General features: G+C 43.1%; 1 protein-coding gene across 1 annotated transcript; it reads left to right on the forward strand.

Annotated features, from left to right (window-relative positions):
* The first annotated feature begins 1,098 nt into the window (after nt 1-1,098).
* Nucleotides 1,099-3,076, forward strand: LOC148848584 (WD repeat-containing protein RUP2-like). The gene has a single exon (XM_088948583.1). The coding sequence runs from the start codon at nt 1,630-1,632 to the stop codon at nt 2,923-2,925; it is 1,296 nt and encodes a 431-aa protein (XP_088804709.1). The 5' UTR covers nt 1,099-1,629; the 3' UTR covers nt 2,926-3,076.
* The last annotated feature ends 21,953 nt before the right edge of the window (nt 3,077-25,029 follow it).

Below are 25,029 nucleotides of genomic sequence, written 5' to 3' on the forward strand. Positions count from 1 at the left end.
TTATATAAATTTCCTACCTTTCCCTACAAACCAAACATAGAAGCTTATTCCAGCTTCCTAAAATCAGCCTCTATATTACCAACCCAAAATCAGCATGTTTGTTGGTGGCAGGGCTTTTTTGAGGGCCCTTCACTCGTATCAACTGTAAGTATTTATGTGGCGACAGGAAGTCCTTTCGTTGAACCTTTGAACCTTGAACGGTTAAAAACACCGTATGATGGTACATGGATAACCTTGTTCCATTATTATAAAGTACACATCACAAATGCTCCTGTTGTGATTAATTCACCGTTTGTAAAAGGTTAAAAAAGATATCATTGCTTCTTATTCCTTTATCTCATTGATATCGTCGCCAGCTTTTGGCCGAGAACTCGATGACCTGACGTGACCGAATCTGCTCTTCACATATGTCTTTACAGTTACATTCCACCGTGCATCGAGAACATTTTTGGTACTTACGATAAATGTTTTTAATATATGGCAGGATGTGTCTGTCAGGTCATCATGAGGCGCCCTGTGTGAAAAGCAGATCCTAATTCTGACTTGACCGAACAGGATTGACTGAACTGGGATTTTCGACACTTCACATGCTCATCCGCTGTGCATTGGGAATATTTTTCGTGAATATATAAGAAATATTTCCAATGCATAGTACAACGTGCGTGTGAGGCGCGAATGAGGCGCCTTCTGTAAGGAGCAGATCCGGTCTCGGATTGACCACAGAATCTCTGTTGCCAAGAACAGTCTCTTAAACTACATTTGGTTTGAAGGAAAGAAAACATATGAAAAAGGTAGGGATTAGGGAAACAGGAAACCCTACAGTTGTATTTGGTTCGAAGGAAAAAGTAAGAAAATCTTTATAAACCTTGCATAAGTTTTTCTTTTTTCCTTATTTTTCTATATCTTTTCATTCAAACCCAACGTAGCCGTATAGTTACAAGTTGTGCAAGTTTCCTTACCTTTCCTACCTTTTACTTCAAGTATTCATAGACTAACAAGGAAAACGAAACATCGCCAGGACGCAAACTCGGGTCACAATCACGATTTAGTAGAAGTTGTGATAAATTGACGAGAAGTTGGGAGTTAGAACTTAGAAGTTGGATATTCATAGACTAACAAAACCACGATAGGTCTGGCTTCAACCACGTTACTCCCAAGCCGGCACTAGGCTCCTTTAGTCCACATCCTTCAAATGAGGCACACAAACAACCACCATTTCTTTCTTCCTCCTCCACTTGATTACTTTTTTATAAATTTCACATATTTTAATATCACATACAATACCCAAAGTACCCCTTTTTAAAAATCCCAGACTTTGCCGAGTTAGCTAGTAGTGATCAGTGGTTCGACCAGGGTTTTGTAACTCTAGCTTGGATTTTGGTTTGGTCTGGTGTAGCTCAAGCCTCAAATCACTGGCATAATGTAAGTGTTCATTATCGCCAGCCAAGGAGAGTAGGTCCATCGGCCGGTTGAAAATACGGCCACGTAACCCGTGGCTCGTTCGGAGATTCATAACAACATGGAGGGTATTCTGCAATCTGCATAACCCGTTTTATATCATTTAAAAATGAAAGAAAATAAATAGGAGAATCAAATACTGTTCTTCTATACCTGCACCATCTCCAACACATGAGCTTTGGTTCGATGGGAGCCTCTAGTTTGTCTTGGTCCCCAAGCCCAATAAACTCCACTACCACCACCACCGCCACCGCCGCTGTTTCTTCTGAATGGACCATGAGGAACTTCTCGACGGACTTCGATCGTCCAATACAATTCCAAAGCCACGAAGAAGAGCAGAAACAAGATGTACAACCGGAAGGAGGAGGAGGAGGAGGAGAAGAAGAAGAAGAAAAAGCTCGCTATGAATGGGACTTCAATCTCGTCACCGTCGTCTCTTCCAGCACAGTTGGAGCGGTATCCGATACTCTGGGCGTGATCGAGTTCGATCCTTCTGATTACCTTTTAGCAACAGGAGGAATCGCCAGAAAAATCCGGGTTTATAGTTTTGGTTCTTTGTTACCACATGAATCTAGCCACGATACGCAGGACACCACCTACCTAGACCACACCCGTGCATGTGACTACTACATATGCACCCCGGCGAAGCTCAGCAGTCTCCGGTGGAAGCCCGACACTGGTAGTCATGTGTTGGGGTCGGGAGACTACGATGGGGTTGTCACGGAGTATGATCTCGAGCGTCGGGTGCCCATATTCGAGCGTGACGAACACGGCGGGCGGCGCGTCTGGAGCGTAGATTACTCACATTGGGTCCCTGTCCTTGGGGCATCGGGGTCCGACGACGGGAGCGTACAAATGTGGGACACCCGTTGTGGTGGTGGAATGTGCGTGTCTGCAGCACAACCAAGCGCATCGCGGAGTTCCGTGTGTTGCGTGGAATTTGACCCGAATGGTGGGTCCTTGTTTGCCGTGGGGTGCGCAGATCGGAGGGCATACGCCTACGATGTCCGGAAAATGTCAGCTCCGGTCCTGGTTTTTCATGGTCACCGAAGGACTGTGACTTATGTACGTTTTCTCGAGGAGAGCATGATCGTTACGGCAGGAACCGACGGGTGCCTGAAGCTCTGGGACATGGGTGATGCCCGCGCAATTCGCACGTACGAGGGTCATCTGAACAGTCGGAGCTTTGTTGGGCTATCGGTCTGGAGGAACGGGGGACTGCTTGGATGCGGGTCGGAGAGCAACGAGGTGTTTGTGTATGATAAGAGGTGGCGTGATCCCATATGGGTCCGGGGATTTGGATCCATTTCTCATGATAATGGGTTCGTCAGTAGCGTATGCTGGAGGCAGGTCGGAGAGAATGAAGCTACGCTTCTGGCCGGGGGACCTGACGGCGTCCTACAGGTTTTTGTGGGCAAAAGAAAGTCACCTTCGTTTGGTGGTTTCGCCCATTCTCCTACAATTTGATTTCAGTTGCTTCCTTTTAATTCCCTCTCATCTTTCTTTTCTTTTTTTTTTCTTGGTCTATTTTCTTAAGAAATAAGAACAAAGAAAATAAAAGAAAAAAAATATATACGTAACTTGGCTTGTTTATATGGAATCTGCTACAATTGCTCAACAATTGCCTTCACAGTTTGATCACTTCAAAATCAAAATTGAAGCTCTCTCTCTCTCTCTCTCCTTTATTCTGATGGCTGGGTGAACTTTGGCCACTCCTCCACGCAGGATTCATGCAGCTGACCTATATTGTATGATAAGATTTGATTTTATGTGGCGTTTTATAAATCAATAACTTGGAATTTTGATGCTTAAAAGCTAGAAACCTAGTTTTCAGGTTCAAAGCCTAAAAAGTGGTAGATATGATTTTCTTTTGCTTTTCAGAGCTTCTGAAAATATAACTGTATTTGCGTTGGATGCTTTTCTTATTCTTCCTCCCTCCTCGATCCGATAGATGCAATATATATACACAAATATGAAAGAATAAATAAAGAAACTAAGAATAAGAGCCTAGGTACAAAGATTTTTTAATTAATTTTGATTAATTAATTCTTTCTAATTTAGTGGTTATCAAATTTGTGTGAGAGCTTGTTTTGATAATTGGACGAGATTTACTATTCTGAATTGAGATCTGTCATTAGCAGCTGCTAAATATCCTTTATTCTCAGTTGCTATTATGGATTGAGAACTTCCATTGGTAATTGCTAGTCTTATGGAGTTACCTTTTAGAGGACTTTCCTTAATACTCTCTCTCTCCCTTCCTACCACTCTTCCTTACACCCTCCTTAGTTGACAAAATACAGCAAAGCCATTGCTCATCTTCAACCTCCGAACATTACAGATCACCACTATCACTATCAATTCCTGTAGTAGAAGAGGCAGCATGGCTCATTTCCAAAAAATTTAGGGGCATTTAAGACTTTGTGAAGTTTTATAACGCATTGACCATGTTATACCAATGAGTCATCTAATATAAAATAATGTGGACAAAATAGAACTCCCTATTTAAACACGTGGTTTCCTATTAATTCAGGAAATAACATTTCATTTGCTCCCATTTTTAAATAGAACTAGTAGAATGGCCCATGCGATGCACGGGATATTTGATATTGATGGTGATTTATAACTATACTTTTATATTTCAGGCATAAATGAAAGTTTACAAATTGTTCAAGTCGATCCTGTGGCAATTATATAATACATAAAAAAGACTATCCTCACAAAATGACAAGATCTAAATTTTATAATATGTATATAATGTTGTTGCAAATGCATTAGATTTAAACATTAGTACACCAAATCAATGATAAAATTACATTCGACAACATTATATACAGATACAGTTCATCCCAATAAAACACAAAATTTATGGAGAATAGGAGATGCCACTCTTAACCGATCTCCTATTTTGTAATAACCTAAAACCTATGAAAATAATTACTATTGATGGTTAGAAGTAAACAAAGCTATTATGCTATTTACACAAGTAACCATTGAATAGCAGAAGTCTTTATCTAAGATGACTATTAAATGACTTACATTTACACCTAAAATATTTTCTTCTTACTTTTTAACTAAGAGGAGATAAAGAAATTAGTTGAAAGAAAAATTTATCAACCAACCACCAAAGTAACATGTATGCAAACACCTTCTAGGCATGTTGAGCACCTCCGCACATTTGTCTAAGAATAAAACAATTGAACAATTCATAATGTGTCATAGTGTTACATACAACTTAGGACATGAGTTGTAGGCCCTACTTAACAACCACAGACATGATAACATATAGTCCTAATGGGCAAATGCCCTTAGAAGACTTGGGCCTAATTGACAAACATGTCTAGGGCCCATGGAATGGAATTTTTATATTTTCACTTTTCTATAATTTATGGTTTTCTTTGTTTTTTTTGTAATTTTGTTATTTTCATCAATTTTTATGATTTTCTACATTTTTTGTATTCTTTTGTGTATTTATTTGATTTTTTGTAATTTATATTATTTTCTTTATTTTTTTATAATTATTTTGTAATTTTTATTTTTTCTTTAATTTATGTTATCTTTATTTATATATTATGTATTCTTTTATAGTTATATTTTTCTAGAATTTATGTATTATGTGAAAAATTAATGGGTTGGGTTATGGTAGGTTTGGGTTGAACCCAAAATGGGTCAGTAGTGGGTTGATGGGTTAGGTGGGTTGGGTTGAAGCCCAACCCAAACCTAAGCACCTAATCCACCCAATTTCCTTTTAGAAATGATAATTTTTTTTTTTTTCCAACAATGATCATGCACCATCATATAGAATTGGGATGTCAGAATAACAAAAAAACTAAGGGGTAGAATTAGTATGAAAAATCAGGGTCTTTTGACCACACTAACTAAATCATTCTCATTTTTTATATATGGTAGTAGATATAAATTTTTATTTTATTCTACAATTTTTGTTCATTTTTCTATAATTTATGGTTTTTCTTTCTTTATTGTAATTTATCTTTTTCTTCAATTTGTATGATTTTCTATATTTTTATTTTGTAATTTTTCTCTCTATTTCTTTGTTTTTTTTGTAAATTATATTATTTTTTTCATTTTATGTGTTTTTTCATAATGATTTTGTAATGACATATATACAACGGGAAAAAAATAGAAAGTTGAGGGTAAAGTTAGAAAGTAAAATCAAGGTGTTTTGACCAAACCAATTGCAACATTCTCATTTTTTAGTATGGTAGGTATAGAAATTTCTATGATTTTCTATATTTTTTGTAAATTTTATATGCATTTCTTTGCTTTTTTGTAATTTATATTGTTTTCTTCTTTTTATGTTTTTCATAATTATTTTGTAGTGACAATATATACAATGGGGAAAAATAGAAAGTTGAGGGTAGAGTTGGAAAGTAAAATTAGGGTGTTTTGACCAAACCAATTGCAACATTCTCATTTTTTTGTGTATTTATTTGTTTTTTTTTGTAATTTATATTGTTTTTTCATTTTGAGGAGAAAGGTGTGTAGGATAAGACCGTCCCCTATCCATTTTGAGGAGTAAGCTAACCTAATCTGCAGATAGAATTAAGATCGCCCCCTATTCAGATGCTGATTTGGATTGGGATAACTCCTAATAAGATTAGGAGATTTCTTAATCAAGAAAAAAGAGGAGAAATCCTAAGAGGATTAACAGAATTCGAACCTAGGATTTTGAGCAAGAAAAACTTATTGCGAATTGAGATAGGATTTCATACACTCTAGAGAGAAGAGAAGCAATCTTCGCCATCTTCATCTCAGGAGTTCTCCTCCAGCCGCCGCCATTCTTTGAAAAGATTCGATCTTTGAAGAAAAGAAATCAAGAAATTAGTTCTTGATATCAATTTTGCAGAAGGAGCTGAAAAGATTCAATGCTCAGTGTTTCCAGAGGATTCTTGTGAAGGATTCAGTGTGTAGAACGCACTCTGTTGGTTCCGTTGCACACATTGCTGTGTCATCTTCAGTAGGAGCGGATCTTGGTGTCCTCTTTGGGTGTGAACACCAACTTTGGGAGATACTGCTTCTCTGGATCAAGTATAATTCCTCATCTTTTTGTTCAGATTTGGTTCGATTATGGTTCAAGTAGGCTTCTTGAATATTGTATTCTAAATTTAGGGAATATGATTCCCAGTTGGAAGAAGGTGGGAAAATTTTTGAAATTCGCCTACCCATTCCGCAACTTTTTTGGTGTCCATACGATGGATCCTACCATTCTTTCAGTGGTATCAAAGCTAGGTTCGAATCTTGAACCAAGAAAATCATATCTGAACTTGTGTAGATGGGCAGAAGTTGTTCTAACAAGATTTGCACAGATTATTTTCTTTTTTCAAGAAATTGTTTCTTGTTGAGGGCGATTGATCTGAAATTAATTTTATTAAATCTAAAAATTTATTTAGAACTGTTCTTTATTTATTTTGATTTAATGGATTGTTCGAACCTAGGATCGAAGTGCAGATTTGGCTTAAATGGTCTACGCAAATCTTCTTTTTATTATTTATTCAATTCGGTCTGTAAAATAATTTTATTTTTTTTATTTATTTTTCTAGACTGAATGTATAGGATTTGATCAAGGATGTAATTAATTAATAGAAATATGATTTCTGTAATTTTTATTTTCTTGATTGAAGAAGAAGGCGGCACTGGAGATTTGTAGATGGAGAGATCGCATTCCGCGATTTGCAGTTTGTGAAATTGCAACCCTAGTAATTAACCTCTGTTGCAGGTGGTGCGAACAATCCATATTTTATTTATGATTGTCTAAAATCAAAATTATTAATTTCAGATCTTTTATGAATTAACTCTTGAATTAAAAATCGGTTTCGGACAATTTCGGACTAGATTGGACCAAAACCGTTTGGACCGAATCTAGGGCTCGAAGGGGACTGTTTTCAGTCCAATTTTCTCACACTTACTGTTCCAAATCTGATGTTCAATTGCAGGGATTAATTCGGCCCACCTGTAAAGCCAGTTTTAAAGGGTTAAAACTGCAAAAGCCCACTCTTGTGAGAAAAGCTATATGGGCCGAACTGCTAACTGCGATTCAGCCCATATACCTAGACAACATTAATAGTTAATGCTATTTTTAAATGGGCTGTTTAATGGGCTTTACAGTAATTTTTTTGATTGGATCAATTTCTTCCATTGCATGTGATGTGTGGATGTATGATGTGCTGCAACCATGAGCCATAAGCACTTGACTCATGATGAATCGTTAGTGGCTCTTACGCACACCATGGTTGAATGCACATCATTTCCATGGTGTCCCCTAAGGTCATTGGATGACCCCTTCCTTTCATGGTGGGTCCCACAACCCTGAAATGGTACACGTGCGGAAACCCTAGCCAATTAAGGCCCACAAAAAATCTGACTTTATGAAAGTCAGTGGGAGCCACTCTGGTTTGACCTAAAATAAACTAGGGCATAATTTTGTTCTCTCCAGCATATATGGGTGCATGTTATAGGGAGATCCATCTCATGGACTCTCTAAAGGCCTTCCGTCATTAGCACAATGATGGGTCCTTCAGTAATGAGGAAACACACCATAAAATTGGATTATCCATTTGCTGTTGGATCTGTTAGAGTGTTTCATAAGATGATAGGGGCGTCATAGACCGATGTGGGAGGGGCTTCACTAGAAAATGGGAACTTTCTCACTGTACCTTGGTGTAACCTGAATATGATGGGTGAGCACTCACTGGATAGAAAGGTTTACCTGAAAACGACACTGAACCTTGTCTGACAGAGGCCAAAGGTAAACTCATATGATGAGTGGATATGATCCGTCACAGAAAGGTGGTGGGGTTTTGCAGCTAAAACAGTTGGCTTCACGCACCCTATGTGATTTCCCACATTTCCAGAGACATTTTGCCGTCTCCGTCACTGAGATAGGAGAGAAATCTCAGAGATGAACAAATGCGAATGGAACATAGATTAAAATCCATATCTATGTAGGTAACATTAATCAAACTAAGGTTGTGGACTAACATCTTTGCTGTTTTACTAGAAAATGGCAAACGGTCAATTCACAAAGCTTCTAGATGATAACAAGCTTAAGCGCCCAAACTATGCTGACTGGTACAGAAATCTTATGCTGGTCCTAACTTTCGAAAAGTTAGATAAGGTGGTGAAAAATCCTACCCCGGAGCATCCGAGTGATAGGGCTTCTGAGGTCCGAAGGAGGGAGTGCCAAGATTGGGAGGATAAGAACTCTCTAGCCCGCTGCTTTGTCATTGCCTCACTGGACAACTCAATATAGAGGCAGTTCGATCAGATCGAACTAGCCAAGGACATATTGGACATTCTAAAGACAATATATGAAGAGCAGAATCGTTTTACTTGACAGAAGGTCTTCAAACTGTTCATGACCGCGCAGATGTCTAAAGGGCAGAAAGTTCATGACCATTGTCTTCGGATGATGGGCTACATTAACGAACTCAAAGCCCTTGGATCCGTGCTAGATCTTGGGACACAAGTAGATGCCATCCTGAATTCTTTGCCCTCTTCCTTCAACGCGTTTACAATGAACTATAACATGAACAATCTGAATGTCAGCATCCAAGAACTCAGCAATATGTTGCAGAGGGCCGAGGACTTACTTAAGAAGGACGAGCCTCTGGTTATGCTTGCTGAAGCTAACAAATCGGGCAAGAAAAAGAGAAAGGCAAAGAGGCCCCAGAAGAAAGCCGCCAAGCCCAAGAAGGAGAAGAAGAACAAGGCACCTGATGCCTGCCACTTTTGCAAGCAGACCAAGCACTGGAAGTGGAACTGTCCTGCCTACCTAGAATCTAAGAAAGGTAACTTCAAAACTTGTGTCATAGAAACTGCAGAGGTTCAAAGTTAGCAGAAGTGACACTGTTCTTGGGAACGACTGCAAGTGTTGCAACTGCGGCAATAGGAACCGTAGAATTAGTCTTTAGAGAAGGAGTACTTGTACTTAAAAATTGTCTTTATGTACAAAACTTGAGAAGAAATTTAATTTCTGTTTCTAAACTGTGTGCTGATGGATATACTGTTTATTTTAGTAATGTGATTACTGTTAAATGGAATAATAAATTCATTGCATGCGGGGAATTGGAGAACGATCTCTATGTTCTATATCCTTCTCTGGAAACTAACTTAACCGAAACTACGTTGGTCAAAAATCCCAAGAAAAGAACTCATGATACAGTAAGTCCCACGTGCCTGTGGCATTACCGACTTGGCTACATCGGTGTTGACCGAATCACAAGGCTAGTAAAGGATGGTCCTTTGGATTTTCTAACCGTAGAAAATCTTCCCACTTGTGAGCCTTGCCTCCAAGGTAAGATGACCAAGCGGCCATTTAACGGTAAGCCTAAAAGATGTATAGGCACACTTGACCTAATACAAACTGATGTATGTGGCCTCCTGAGTGTTAGGACCCGTAACCAACACATGTATTTCATTACATTTACCGATGATTATTCTCGGTATGGTTACGTGTACCTAATGAGACATAAGTCTGAATCCTTTGAAAGGTTCAAAGAGTTCAGACAAGAAGTCGAGAAACAATTAGGGAGAGAAATTAAGGCCCTTCGATCGGATCGAGGTGGCGAGTATCTCTCTGATGAATTCAGGGACTACCTGATGGTCAACAGGATAGTGTCACAATTAGCTCTTCCTGCTACACCTCAACTTAACGGTGTTTTAGAGAGGAGGAATAGAACATTGTTAGTCTGGTCACTTCATGTATGCTCGGAATTACCCACATCCTTTTGGGGATATGCATTAGAGACTACTATCTACATGCTGAATCAGATTCCAATCAAATCGGTTCCGAAAACTCCATATGAACTTTGGACCAGAAGGAAGCCAAGTGTAAGACACTTGAAGATTTGGGGTTGTTCTCACATACTAGTGAGGAGGATCCTATGAATTATGCGGAGGCTATGTTGGACTTTGATTTCCAGAAGTGGGTGGAGGCCATGAGAGCTGAGATGGACTCGATGGAGGCCAATGGAGTCTAAACTCTAGTAGATCCGCCCTCCGGGGTAAAAGCAATTGGTTGCAAATGGATCTATAAGAGAAAGAAGGGCCCCGATGGCAGAATTGAGACCTATAAAGCTTGTTTGGTGGCGAAAGGGTACACTCAGAAAAAAGGCATCAAGTATGAGGAAACATTTTCACCCGTGGCCATGCTCCATTAGGATCCTGGTAGCTGTAGCAGCGTACCATGACTACGAGATTTGGTAGATGGATGTCAAAACCGCATTCCTGAATGGAGATCTTAGTGAAGATATCTACATGCAGCAGCCACAAGGCTTCATTGCTGCTGGTCAAGAACACTTGGTATGTAAACTTAATAGATCCATTTATGGACTTAAGCAGGAAGTCCAGTGGGGAACTCCAAGAAAGGAATCCGGATGAGCCTTGTGTCTACAGGAGTCTAGTGGGGATAAGATCACCTTTTTGGTGTTGTACATGGACGATATCCTACTCATTGGGAATGATGTACGAATGTTGACTTTGGTCAAGGTATGACTTTCACAGCAGTTTTCCATGAAAGATCTTGGAGAAGCTTCCTATATACTAGGTCTTCGATTCTATAGAGATTGATCAAAGCGGATAATTGGATTATCCCAGGCTGCTTACATTGACAAAATTGTCAAAAGATACAGCATGGAGAACTCCAAGAAAGGAAACGTTCCTTTCACGCACGGAGTCACTCTTTCCAAGAAGATGTCTCCCAAGACTTCCGAGGAGATTGAGGGCATGAAAGAAGTTCCCTATGCCTCAGCTGTGGGGAGCATCATGTATGCCATGCTGTGCACTCGCCCTGACATTGCTCTGGTAGTGAGTGTGGTAAGAAGATTCTAGGCCAACCCAGGGCAGAAGCATTGGACTACTGTGAAGAACATACTCAAATACCTTCGAAGGACAAAAGAGTTTTGTCTAGTATTCGATGGTAGTTCACTACAAGTTCTAGGGCATGCTGATGCTGATTTCCAGTCAGATCCAGATGATAGAAAGTCTACATATGGGTATGTTTTCACGATAGGATTGTGTGCTATTTGTTGGAAAAGCAGCAAACAGGAGTCCACTACAGATTCCACAACCGAGGCTGAGTACATTGCCGCAAGTGAAGCTGCCAAGGAAGCCGTGTGGATGAAGAAATTCGTTCACGAATTGGGAGTGATTCCATTCAGCACATCACCCATCCCGTTGTTGTGTGACAACAATGGAGTGATCGCTAGGCTAAAGAGCATCGGGCCCACTCGAAGTCAAGGCACATCGAGAGAAAGTACCACGTACTGCGGGAGATCATTGGTAGAGGGGATGCCCTAATTCAGAATGTAGCATCAGCGGATAATGTGAAAGACCCATTGACTAAGCCACTGACACAGAAGATGTTTGAAAAACACGTGGAAAGTATGGGACTTCAGCTTGTACTAGATTGGACCTAAGTGCAAGTGGGAGCTGTTAGACAGTTTTGTATGCCCTTAGCTTCAATCTGATTTGATGTACTTTTGACATTTAGTGTAAATAAATAAAGTGCATGTTTGATTTCATGTTGTATGGTATGATTCTGTGTAAGACCCTAAAACTGGACACTTAATGGGACTCGTGTTAGTTTTAAATGTTCACAGCCATTGGATAAGTCTGGGGAGATTTATCCTGTCGAGGATGATACTGGTGTGCCGCCAAGTGTTGGGATGGACTGTCTCGGCCACCAGGGTAAGACCCAAGGCACGTGCAGTATGGGATTACTCGAATCCTTGAACTGGACCAGATTTTCAGTATTGCCCTGGACCTTAGAGATAGATGGGCAAAACTGGAAAGTTACACCTGACCCCTAGACTCGATTATGATACTTCACTAGGTGTCGGATTGGGCTGTCTTTGATATGCCAATTAGTGAGATCCTTAGCGGGGGTCAAAACCTAGGCATGTTAGGGCAGTTTGAGAATTATTCTGAGTGGATAATCATAGTGACAGGATCAGCCCCTTTGTTGGACAAATGTAATGATCAGGAATGCACTCACTTTGATGGAAACCAAACTGCCGGCAGTTGATTTCAATCGTTGGAATTTTGGTATTGCAAAATTTATATATATGATATATATTTAAGTATGGTTTCAAAATGTTTGCAAATGGTTTTAATTCCCGGGATCCATGTGATTAGAGAGTGCAAAACTGTTCCTTGCAGCCGAGGGATGGGTCCTCTCTTGTCGGGTAGTGCTTGATCATTATGGATTGAGAGTTTAAGTGTAAGACCATTTAGGATAATACCTGATGGGATAATCTTGCACCTGCCCATAGTCCCAGGGCTTTTATACGATGGCTTGGTCCAGGAACTACTTAGTGTAATTATTGGGCCCATAGGGTCCATGTGATGGACTCAGGGGTTCACTGGGCTTCTTAGTGAATTCGCTAGGGCCTTGTAATAAAGACTGGGACGAACCCATGTGTCTGGTGTGTAGATCAATGCTTGGGTCCCATGCCATACAAAGAAGCCCAACTGGGCTGCTGATTGGAAACCAATTGAGCACTGATTACTCAATGGGCCAAAAGCCCATTTCGGACTGGGTTGATATGATCACCCACTTAAGGGGTGGATCTGAGATTAAGGTTAGCAAAAGGATTGGGCCTTTAACCTAATCCACTCTAGGAGGCCAAATTTGAATTAGGTTTGAATATGGTAAACTCCTGATAAGATCAGGAGTAAGCTAACCTAATCTGCAGATAGGATTAAGATCGTCCCCTATCTAGATACTAATTTGGATTGGGATAACTCTTAATAGGATTAGGAGATTTCTTAATCAAGAAAAAAGAGGTGAAATCCTAAGAGGATTAACAGAATTCAAACCTAGGATTTTGAGCAAGAAAAACTTACTGCGAATTGAGATAGGATCTCATACACTCCAGAGAGAAGAGAAGCAATCTTCGCCATCTTCATCTCGAGAGTTCTCCTCCAGCCGCCGCCATTCTCTGAAAAGATTCAATCTTTGAAGAAAAGAAATCAAGAAATCAGTTCTTGATATCAGTTTTGTAGAAGGAACTGAAAAGATTCGATGCTCAGTGTTTCCAGAGGATTCTTGTGAAGGATTCAATGTGTAGGACGCACTCTGCTGGTTCTGTTCCACACATTGCTGTGCCATCTTCAGCAGGAGTGGATCTTGGTGTCCTCTTTGGGCGTGAACACCAACTTTGGGAGATACATCTTATCTGGATCAAGTATAATTCCTCCCTTGTCTTTTGGTTCAGATCTGGTTCGATTATGGTTCAAATAGGATTCTTGAATATTGTATTCTAAAATTCGTCCACCCATTCCGCAACCTTTTTGGCATCCATACGATGGATCCTACCATTCTTTTAGGTATGAGCTACTCAGCTTCATAGATGCCTTATTCGGATATATCCAAATAAAGATGCACCCCGAGGATGAGGAGAAGACCTCGTTCATCACCGAGCATGGCACATACTGCTACAAAGTGATGTCATTTGGCCTCAAGAATGCAAGGGCCACCTACCAACATCTTGTTAACAAGGTGTTCAAGAACCGGATGGAGAGGAACACCGAAGCATATGTAGATGACATGGTAGTGAAGAGCCAGAAAGCTAAAGCGTACACCTCGGACCTTACCGAGACCTTTGACACTCTGCGCAGGTTCAACATAAAGCTTAATCCAAGGAAGTGTGCCTTTTGCATCACCTCGGGCAAATTCTTGGGCTTTGTTGTCACCCAAAGAGGCATTGAAGCCAACCCGAACAGGATACAAGCCATACTAGACATGGCACCCCCTCGGTCAGTGAAGGAGACTCAAAGGCTCACTGGTAGAATAGCTGCTCTAAATCGCTTCATGTCGAAGTCGGTCGACCGCTACCTTCCCTTCTTTTGCGCCATCAAGAAGATGACAGATTTCCAGTGGACGGAGGAATGCCAGCGCACCTTCGACGAGCTAAAGCTATACCTCTCCTCACCTTCCCTCCTCAGCGGGAGACGAGGCCATCAACTTGGTCCTGGTAAAAAGATGACGGAGTCCAGAGACCTATATACTATGTTGACAAGGTCCTCTACGACATTGAGACCAGGTACCCCGAGGTGGAGAAGTTAGCCTTCGCCCTTATTATCTCGACTAGAAAGCTCAGGCCGTATTTCAAGCTCACACCATTATGCTCCTGACAAACCAGCCCTTCACCCCATCCATCATGGAGACTCTTTGTTGATGGTTCGTCTAATGCCAAAGGAAGCAGAGCGGGCCTCATCCTCCTCACCCCTGACAACACCATCATAGAATATGCGCTGAGATTTGACTTTCCGGCATCCAACAATGAAGCTGAGTACGAGGCCCTCCTCGCGGGATTACAGCTCGCCAGGGACCTCATCTCCAAGTATATCGAAGTCTTCGGTAATTTGCAGTTGGTGGTGAATCAATTCAATGGTGTACAAGACCAGAGAACAAAGCATGGCCAAGTACCTTGCCAAAGTTCAAGAGCTAGCCCGCCAGTTCCAACGCTTCTCCCTGCAACAAGTACCGTGAGCCTAGAATGCAAGAGCTGACGCCCTCTCTAAGATGGCAAGTACCTCAGATGCAGCCCTTGACCACATCGTCCACATGGAGAAGCTACCTCTGCCCTCTATAGAAGAAGCCCAAGTACTCCCGCTAGATGCCGAAACATCTTGGATGGACCCCATCATCGACTTCCTACTGACAAGATGACTGCCTGACGACAGGAACGAAGCTAGATGACTCCAACGTTAGGCAGCACACTACACATTGTTGGAGGGAAAGTTGTATAGGAAATCCTTCACCTTGCCTTACCTCCGATGCCTCCATAAGGAGGAGGGCGATTATGTGCTCTGACAAATTCATGAAGGCATCTGTGGTAACCACCTCTGCGACCGAGCCCTAACCCAAAAAACACCAAGGTAGGGGTACTTTTGGCCAACTCCTCACAAGGATGCATCCAAGCTGGTACGAAGGTGCAATCAATGTCAGAGACATGCTAACCTCTACCATCAACCATCCACAACCCTCTCGGCTCTTAGCAGTCCTTGGCCCTTCACCATGTGGGAAATGGACCTCCTCGGCCCTTTTCCTCATGCAACAGGGGCAGGAATACCTCGTCCTCACAGTGAACTACTTCACCAAGTGGGTAGAGGACAAAACCTTAGCCCCCATTATAGCTCGAGCAATCCAGAGCTTCTTTTGGAAAAACATCATTTGTCGCTTTGTCCTCCCCCACATGCTTGTCACTGACAATGGGAAGCAATTCGATGATGCTAAGTTTCGAGAATGGTGCGCCTCTCTCGACATCAGGTAGCAGTACACCTTGGTGAGCTACCCTCAGATGAACGACCTAGTCGAGGTCACAAACATAACCATCCTGGATGGGCTGAAGACCAGGTTGGACTGAGCTAGAGGCTTGTGGGCTAACGAACTACACAACGTTCTCTAGGCATACCAAACCACACCTCAGACGGCCACGGGAGAGACCCTTTTCGGCCTAACCTTTGGTACGGAAGCAATGATTCTAGCAGAGATCAGCTAGCCAACACTTCGGATCAAAGCGTACGATGTGGCTGAGAAAAATGAAGCACTTAGAGCAAACTTAGACCTACTAGAAGAGGCCCGAGAGCAAGCACAAATCACGGTGGCCACCTACCAGCAACTAGTGGCCCACTACTACAACTCTAAGGTGAAAGAAAGACACTACCAAGAGGGGAACCTCATCCTCAAGAAGGTCATGGTCCCCAAACCTAGAGTAGGAAAGTTGGGCCCCAACTAGGAAGGCCCCTACAGGATCAAGCAAGTCGTTAGCCCCGACATCTTTTGTTTGGAAAATTTAGAAGGAAGACTCGTCTCTCGGACGTGGAACTCAGAGAACCTCCGGATGTACTACAGATGAATGTAATTTTTTGATGAAGTAATGAATGAATGAAGCAAAAGTTCCTCTTCAGCTCAATGCTTAGCGTGTGTTCCCACCAGGTCTCTAAGACTCCTCGGCTTCGCGACTGCCCAAGACGCATGGCCTCTCCCGAGGATTGCGCCCTCTTGTCAATCCGTCACCAAGGCATATTGCTAATAGCGAACACCCTAACTACATGCCTCGCCAAACTATACTAGGATGGGTAGGCCTCGCACGCCTCATCACCCGCCTCGGCAGCAATTGGCTTCTTGGTCTTTTGCACTTATCGCCATTAGCTAAAGACGGTAACCCCTACCAACTCAGCGGTTCACCTCAGCCTGAGACCCAAACCTCCTCAAGGATTCACCTCGGCCTCATCGAAGTAACCACTTGGAGAGGTGGAGCCAGGCGAGCCTGCACTCTGCCACAACCCCTCCCTCGCAGTTTGACAGGCCATCTCAGCTTTTCTTAAGCAACCACGGGAGGAAGGGAGCTAGGCGAGCTTCAGCTCTGCCTCTGCCTCTTCCCCATGTTTTAATAGGCCATCTCGGCCTTGCTTAAGTGGACACTTAGAAGGAACTAGGCCAGGTAAGCCGCACTTCGGTCGCACAACTCTACCTCGGCCTCCCCTTCCTATCAACCTAAGGCATGCATGTAACAAGCCAATACAAGCTACTTTTCGTGCGTGCACTGTGGTCTCGTCATTGGGAGGGGCAGGAAACCCCTCTTGGTAAAGAAAAAAAAAGGAAAGGAGGAAGAAAGAAAGGGAGAACACATTTCATAGAACAAAAGGGGCACAATGTATGAAAAGAATGCTTGATTCTGTCATTACACTTCATCAAATTTTGAGCCTTTACAAAAAGTTTTGCGGCCTCTTAGGCCGAGCACATTTATATCAAGCAACAAAAGAAAAAAGAAAAAGGAAGAAGACAACCCTAGGACTCACCACCAACCAGAGGAAGGGCAGATTCTGCGCCACCATTGGCAACCTTGGCAACCTCAGTAGCCTCCTCGAGAGAGTCTGGAATCACCTTCAAGCATTTGATGTCAAAGTCCAGTAACATCTCCTTGAGGACTTTCTTGGTGTCCTCGATCATGTCCAGGAACATCCCAAACGCGCAGTCGACAAGGTCCTCTACCCACTTCTCTGCCTCCTCGGCTCGCTTTGCCACTTCAGCTGCCTGCTTCAGTGCCTCAATAGTTTTCCCTTCAGCCTCTGCCACCTTCTTGGCTTCAGCTGCCCGCTTTAGTGCCTCAACAGTCTTTCCTTCAACTTCAGCCGCCCGCTTTGCTACCTCGGTTGCCTTTTGCTCCACCTTGGCCGCCCACTGTTGGGCCTCGGAGATGATGCTCTCGAGACAAACCCTCTCCTCTTGCTCCTTGGAAAGGTCCTTCTGTGCCTCCTTCAGCTTCTCCTCAGCTTTTAGCCAAAACACTTGCCCACCCTAAACTTGGTGAGCTTTTCCTCGGCAGCGGCGGCAATTTTTTGGAACTTCTCCTTCTCCATTTTGAGAAGGAGTGGAGACAGGCCTGCAACAAGAACCATCAGCAAAAGCTACAACAAACAAAAACAAAAGAACACCACAATGAATACAAAAAACTTACCTCGGCCAAGTGATGCAACCCTTGTCATAGACGGCTCGTGGTGAGCTCTGCATCATCCAGAAGTGATCTCTAGAGAGATTTACCATACTCACTAGGGTTTCGCTGACCCATTCCTCGGTGATAGTCCCCCTCGCGAACTGACCATCGGGGGAGGAAGACCTTGGAAAAGTGCTCGGCCCCTTCGGTGAGCTCTTTGGCATATGTATGGGCATACGAGGGCCCCATGTGATGCTCCTTGGCAGGAGAACCCTTCATCGTGGCATCCTTGGCAGGAGAAGCCTCAGTCGGCTTCTTCATGACCTCGGTCGGCCCCTTTGGTAGGGACCTGGGAAGATGTCCCCTTAGTTGGGACCATTGGAGCTGCCCCCTTGGCGGGGACCTGTTGTGAAGCTAACCCCTTGGTGGGGGCAGGCGCCTGTTTGTTCCTCGCGGGCGTGCCCTCGACAGGCCTCTGCGGTGTCTGTGAACCCGCCTTTTGGTTCGCTTGCTCCTTCAACTTGGCACGAGCACGTTCAATAAACATTTTCTTGGCATCCATCGACACCTTTGCAAACAAAAGAAAATAGACTAGTATCGCAAAACGAGGACGATGGGCAACATGTTAAGGAATTGTAGGACCTCCTATCGAGGGGGGTAGGGCTGAGACCCGTGGACACTAACGGAGCCTCCTCCTCCACCAATGGCTTGGTCTGGATTGTCCCCATCATGAGTAGGTGGGATACATCAACGGCATCCTCGTCCGGGAGTGGAGGGGGACACCTGTCGACTACTACGCTGACCTCTCCCCACCTTTACCTAAACCTTCATCCTTCGGGGTAAGTGACATTAAAAAACATGTCCTTCCAGCCGTCAATGGATGAAGGGTTGTAAACTGGTCTTCCCCTTCGAGGATGGAAGTAGTACATGCTGGCCTTAAATTGTGCTTCCTTAGCACGAACATGGCATGAAAACTTCTTTGAAGTCAACTCCACATCCCGAAGCTGATCCCACACTAGCATGGCTATAATGGTCCTAAGGGCGTTGGGGACGAGCTGGTTGATAGTGATGCCATACCACTCCAGCAACTTAGAGATTAAAGGAGGATGGGGAAACCTATGGCCAGACTACAAAAAATGTTGGTATATGTAGAATTCCCCCTCATTGGGGGTCCACAACTGCTCACCAACACTAGGAACCCTAAGTGTATATGTCTGAGGCATGTGGAACCTCTTGGCAAAAGACCTGACCTGGTCCACCTCTAAAGAGCTATCAAACTCCAAGAGTGGGAGGTTAGCTGTGGCCACCCTTTGGGCAACGCTCCCAGCCATGGGCCCCAGGACAGTCTTCGGGACCAGCTCCCCCTCAGCTTGAGGGGACCCTTCAGTCTACCTCGACGATACTGATGCAGCGCTCTCACGGGGAGAGTCATCGCCTCGGTGGCTGCCCTCAGCACCCCAGAGGCTACTCTTTCCCTCAGCACCATCACCTCCTCTCGGAAGAGAAAGGAGAAGGGGTCCAAGGAGATCTTCCCTCCGAAATGTTCAGAAGTTCATAGCACTCAGGACTAGAGTTAGAAAGACATGTTTTCAAGGAAATACCTAGAAGATGGAGAAAAAAAGAGAGAAGATGGAGTTTTTTGAAGAATTGAAGGTCTGGGAGTTGTTCACTTGATAACCAAGGTGCCTAGAGAGAAATGATGGGAGAACCGTGACTAAGCCCTCTATTTATAGAAGAATGGATGGCTCAGATCTTGCCCAATCCAACGGCTGCAAGTCCCCCGCCTCCGCTGCCCATCCAAGACGTGACACCCATCACTCGACCTTGGGAGACGAAATGATGCTTGATTGGCGCTTAGTTTCGGGGAGGCGAAACGACGTTTGACAACTGACGCTTAGCTTCAGGGAGACAAAATGACGTTTGATAATTGATGCCCAACCTTGAGGAGACGAAATGACACCGGGGAAACCAGTTGGTCCGCTCGCTACAACCCACCAGCCTGCGCGATCGTACCAATCAAACGCATGAACCAGTTCATCGAGCCCCTTTCTTCCCATGCTACCCAGCCGAGGCCACAACTGAGGCATCCACAGCTTCACTCCTCCACGAATTGAAAATTAGACGGATATAGAAGCGAAATGAAGGCAACGCCACTATAGGGTATACTCCGCTGAACGAGGCCTAATGGCACCTATTGGTATTGACACTCCCTTCGGCCAAAGCCGAGGCCTCTTCTTAACCCTCACCTCGGCTTCGGGAGTGGGAGGCAAGTGATGTAGGTGCATTTGGCTGGCCCATACGGGGCTGATGCATGTCGAACTAGAGGGCGCTAGCCTGAGCGTACCATGGATACACTTAGGGCTCAGGCATAGACCGAACGGACCCAATCCAAGAGCGCCGCGTGGCTCTGGCAGAGGACCTCACCCGGCCCTTGTACGGCCCGCATCTGGACCATCCAAGCCCAACTACTTCCAAGCAGCTCTGGCTGTAAATACGAAGTACCCCCCACAAGGTAAGGGGTTAGACACTTTGGACTCGATTTGGAGCATGAGTAATCTTTAAGCACTACTTCACTCTAGAGAACTTAAGTGCTATTTAAGTCCTCATCTGGACCCTTCATCTGTAGACCTCTAACTCACTTTATTCTCATACTAACTTGATCGTTGGAGTCCTCGCCTCGGGTACCCACCCGAGGCCTCTGACACCTCTGTTCTTGCAGGACCTCCTTCTAACCCCTCACACATCGTACTTGGTGCCAGTCTTCAGCTCCTACAGTATCCGAAGAAGACCTTCCACCTCGAACATAGTCGTCAGCCTCAGCTTCCCCCCCTTCAAACCTTCGAAACCCTCAGCCATCTCCACAAGAGCTCGGGAGTGAAATTACCTTGTTGTCTCGGCCAATTCGAGCATCAACAATAGCTGTTTCGTTTAGATGGTTAACGGACAAAGCATTCATATGGAGGTTGCTTAATGAATTGTATGGCTGTGTTCATCAAGCAGTCAACCTTTGCAAATGGAGATGAATTCAATCTGCTGATTTTCAAATTACGCTCAAGAGAGGGATTTGATGAAAATAATTATCTCCCTAACAAATGGTGGGAAGGTTCAGAGTATTGATATACATCCCAATAAGGTGCAAGGGGTGTATAGGTACTTGAACCATACGCCTTCCCCCTTTTTTTTTGTAAAAGTAGGTTAGAGGTAGGTTTTAGGCTTGTCTACCCTTGAAATTGGTCAAATGCCTGAAACACCTATATTTAATGTATTTGTTATTTATGGATACGTATTGGTTAGATATGTGACGAAATTCTGAACCTTTGGTTGGTGGGAAAATCCATTAATTTTTGTATTTAATCTTTAATAGTGTGTACGTGCTTTGTACGTAGCAATTTGTTATGATGGTGATGGTAAATGATATGTTTCTAAAACTTTCTACATTATTTTATATTTCTGTTTATAAAAATTGTTTATTTTTTACACATGTTTTAGTTTTATATGATGAATATATGATATTAGAGATGTGTCCAAATGTTTTCTACAAATTATTTTGTATTTTTTATACTTTTGTTTGTTTTCATATATATTTTTTATTTTTTATTATTTAATTATGACATCAAGGGTAGACACATTTGACCCAAAAGGTTAATTTAATTTTTGACTCACCATCGATAAAATTAATTATTCTGTCACACTTATTTTTTTTTAATATGATTAATTAATATAAAATATTAGATACACCCAAATGTTTTCCACATAATATGTATATCTATACTACTTTAAAAAGTACAAATGGCCACAAGACTATTTCTGTAATTTTCTAAGGACAAAATTTACCCCTCTATTTAAATTTATTGATAAAAAAATAAGGGCAAAGAGGGTAATCACTTCTTAATATTAAATGAGTTGAAAAGAGTTATTTTAAAGATATTCAATACATTCAATTCTCTCTCACTTCAAAATAGTGGCAAGTGATCGACGACAAAGTCCAAAAGCTGCTAGGCGCCAGCTTCATCCGGGAAGTGGAGTACCTGGATTGGCTGGCGAACGTACTAATTGTGAAGAAGGCCACTGGAAAGTGGAGAATTTGCATCAACTTCCTCGAACCAAACAAAGCCTATCCCGAAGACAGCTTCCCCTATTGAGGATCGACCAGCTCGTCAACACAACAACAGGGCACGAACTCTTGGCTTCATGGATGCATTCTCAGGCTACAATCAGATCCATATGCACCCGAATGACCAGGAGAAGACAACCTTCATCATTGACCGAGGACTTTACTACTACAAAGTGATGCCCTTTAGTCTCAAGAACGCCGGTGCTACTTATTAGCGGCTGGTGAACCACATCTTCAAAAATTTGCTCGGCCACAACATAGAGGCATATGTGGATGACATGCTAATAAAAAGCAAGAAGGTCGAGGAAAACTTAGCTGACCTCAATGAAGTCTTCGGCACCCTCAAGAGGAATCAAATGAAGCTGAACTTGACGAAGTGTGTTTTCAGGGTCGATTCTAGCAAATTTCTGGGGTTCATGGTCACGTAATGAGGAATCGAAGCCAACCCTGAGAAGATCAAGGGAATCCTTGACATACAGTCACCCCAAACCTACAAAGAAGTGAAACATCTCACTAGACGAGTAGCCGCCCTTAGCTGTACATGCCAAAGACCGTGGGTCGATGTCTGCCCATCTTCAAGGCCCTGAAAAAGGTGAAAGATTTCCAATGGACTGAAGATGTATTTTAGTTTGCCGCCCCTACTCACAAAGCCGAGCTCTGGAGACGTGCTACTTCTCTACTTCTCGGCTAGAGACGAGGTGGTCAGTTTGGTAGTGGTAATGGAGGAAGTCTGGACACAAAGACCGATTTACTACACCAGCAAGGTCCTCAATGGCGTGGAAACCTGGTACTCAAATCTAGATAAGGTTTCCCTAGCCCTAGTCACCATGGCAAGAAAGCTCAAGCCCTACTGTATTAGGTTTCCCTAGCCTCCAATCAGCAAGGTAGTGGAGGTAGATTGATTTTCCTCGGCCCGGATAACACTATATTAGAGCATACCAACAAGTTCAAATGAAGCTGAGTCTGAAACTCTGATCACCGAACTTTAGCTCGCCCTTGACCTCGGTGCTTGGCGAGTCAAAGTTGTTAGACAATTTTGTATGCCCTTAGGTTCAATCAAAATTATGTACTTTATGAGTTTATTGTAAATGAATAAAAGTGCATATTTGATTCATGTTCCCTTGGTATGTTTCTATGTAATACCCTTAAACTGGACACTTAATGAGACTTGTGTTAGTTTAGAATGTTCACAGCCAGTGGGTCGGTCTAGGGAGACCTATACTAACAAGGCTGACATTGTGGTGCCACCAAGTCGGTTGGGGTGGCTTGTCTCAACTACCGGGGTGAGACCCTAGGCACATGCAGTGTAGGATTAATTGAATCTTTGAATTGGACCAGATTTCTAGTATTGCCCTGGACCTTGGAGATTGATGGGAAAAACTAGAAAGTTACACCCGACCCCTAGACTCGATTATGATACTGCACTAGGTGTCGGATTGGGCTATCTTTGATGTACCATTCAGTGACATCCTTAGCGGGGGTCAAAACCTGGGTATGTTGGGACAGTCTGAGAATTCATCTGAGTGGGTGATCATAGTGACAGGATCAGCCCCTTTGTCGGACAAAGGTAATGATCGGGGATGCACTTTCACTAATGGAAACCAAGACTGCCGGCAGCCGATTTCAATCGTTGAGATTTGCTTTGCAAAATATATTTTATATGAGATATAAAAGTATATAAATTATGGTTTCAAAATGATTTGCAAAAGGTTTTAATTCCCGGGATCCATATAAGCAAAGAGTGCAACACTGTTCCTTCCAGCTGAGGGAGAGGTCCTTCCTTGTCGGGCAGTGTATGATCATTATGGGCTGAGAGGTTAAGTGTAAGACCATTGAGGATAATACCTGATGGGCTAATCTTGCATCTGCCCACAGTCCCTAGGTGTTACAAGGTGGCTTGGCTCAGGGACCACTTAGGGTAAGTGTTGGGCCCATAGAGCCCATCTGATGGGTTTCATGGGGGTGCACTGTCCATAACAGTGTATTCGGCCAGGCCTTGTAACAAAGGCTGGGCTGAACCCATGTGGCTGATGTGTAGATCAATGTTTGGGTCCCACGACATACAAGGAAGCCCAATTGGGTAGCAGTTTGGAAGGCTAAATGAATACATAACCTTAAATGGGCCTTAAGCCCATTTCAAACTGGGCTAATTTGATTAGTCACTTAAGGGGCAAATTCTGAGATGGATCAACTGATAGGATTGGGCCCATATCCTATCCACTTAGAGAGTCCAAGATCTAAATCTTATTTAGATCTAGAAACCTCCTAATTAGATTAGGAGATGGCTGATTTAATCTGCAGATAAGATATGGGTTATCCCTTATCACTTAAAGGGACTTCTAATCCAAATATGATTCGGGTTAACAACTCCTAATGGGATTAAGAGCTGATCCCTTTAAGTCTATAAAAGGAAGAGGGGGCGACAACCTTTAGACAAGCAATGCATTCCAGAGATCCTTGTATTCAGAGCTGAGATTATTAGAAGAGAGAATTCAGCACCCTGCAAATACTCTCTTGCCGCCTCTTTCCTGTAGCCGCCGCTTACAGCAGTTCGATCTCCAGTTCTTGGGAGAAATCAAGATTGGATCTTGATTCCAATCTTTTGGAGAAAAGATTGGTGGGAGTTGTATTCACAAGCCATCCAGGTGATTCTTGAGAAGAGTCAAGTTCTTTTGGAAGAACACTGCTGATTCTACTCCACCCTACACTACGCCATCTTCAGTGGGAGCAGATTTTGGATCCTTCATTGGGCGTGAACACCTCCATTGGGAGATACCACTTCTCTGTATCAGGTATTATCTCTCCCCACTCCTTTTGGTTCAGATCTGGTTCAGTTTATGGTTCAAGAATGATCATTGAAAATATGATTTTCTAAATGGGGAATTCGATTCCCAGTTGAAGGGAGAAAAAAATTTTTGAAATTCGCCCCCCTTATTCCGCAATCTTTGGGCGTTCATGTGATGGATTTCCTATCCCTTCAAAAGCCTTTAGTGATTC

The sequence above is a fragment of the Nelumbo lutea genome, chromosome 6 (genome assembly GCF_056320005.1).
Source record: "Nelumbo lutea isolate HS-2025 chromosome 6, American lotus-T2T, whole genome shotgun sequence".
Taxonomy (NCBI): domain Eukaryota; kingdom Viridiplantae; phylum Streptophyta; class Magnoliopsida; order Proteales; family Nelumbonaceae; genus Nelumbo; species Nelumbo lutea.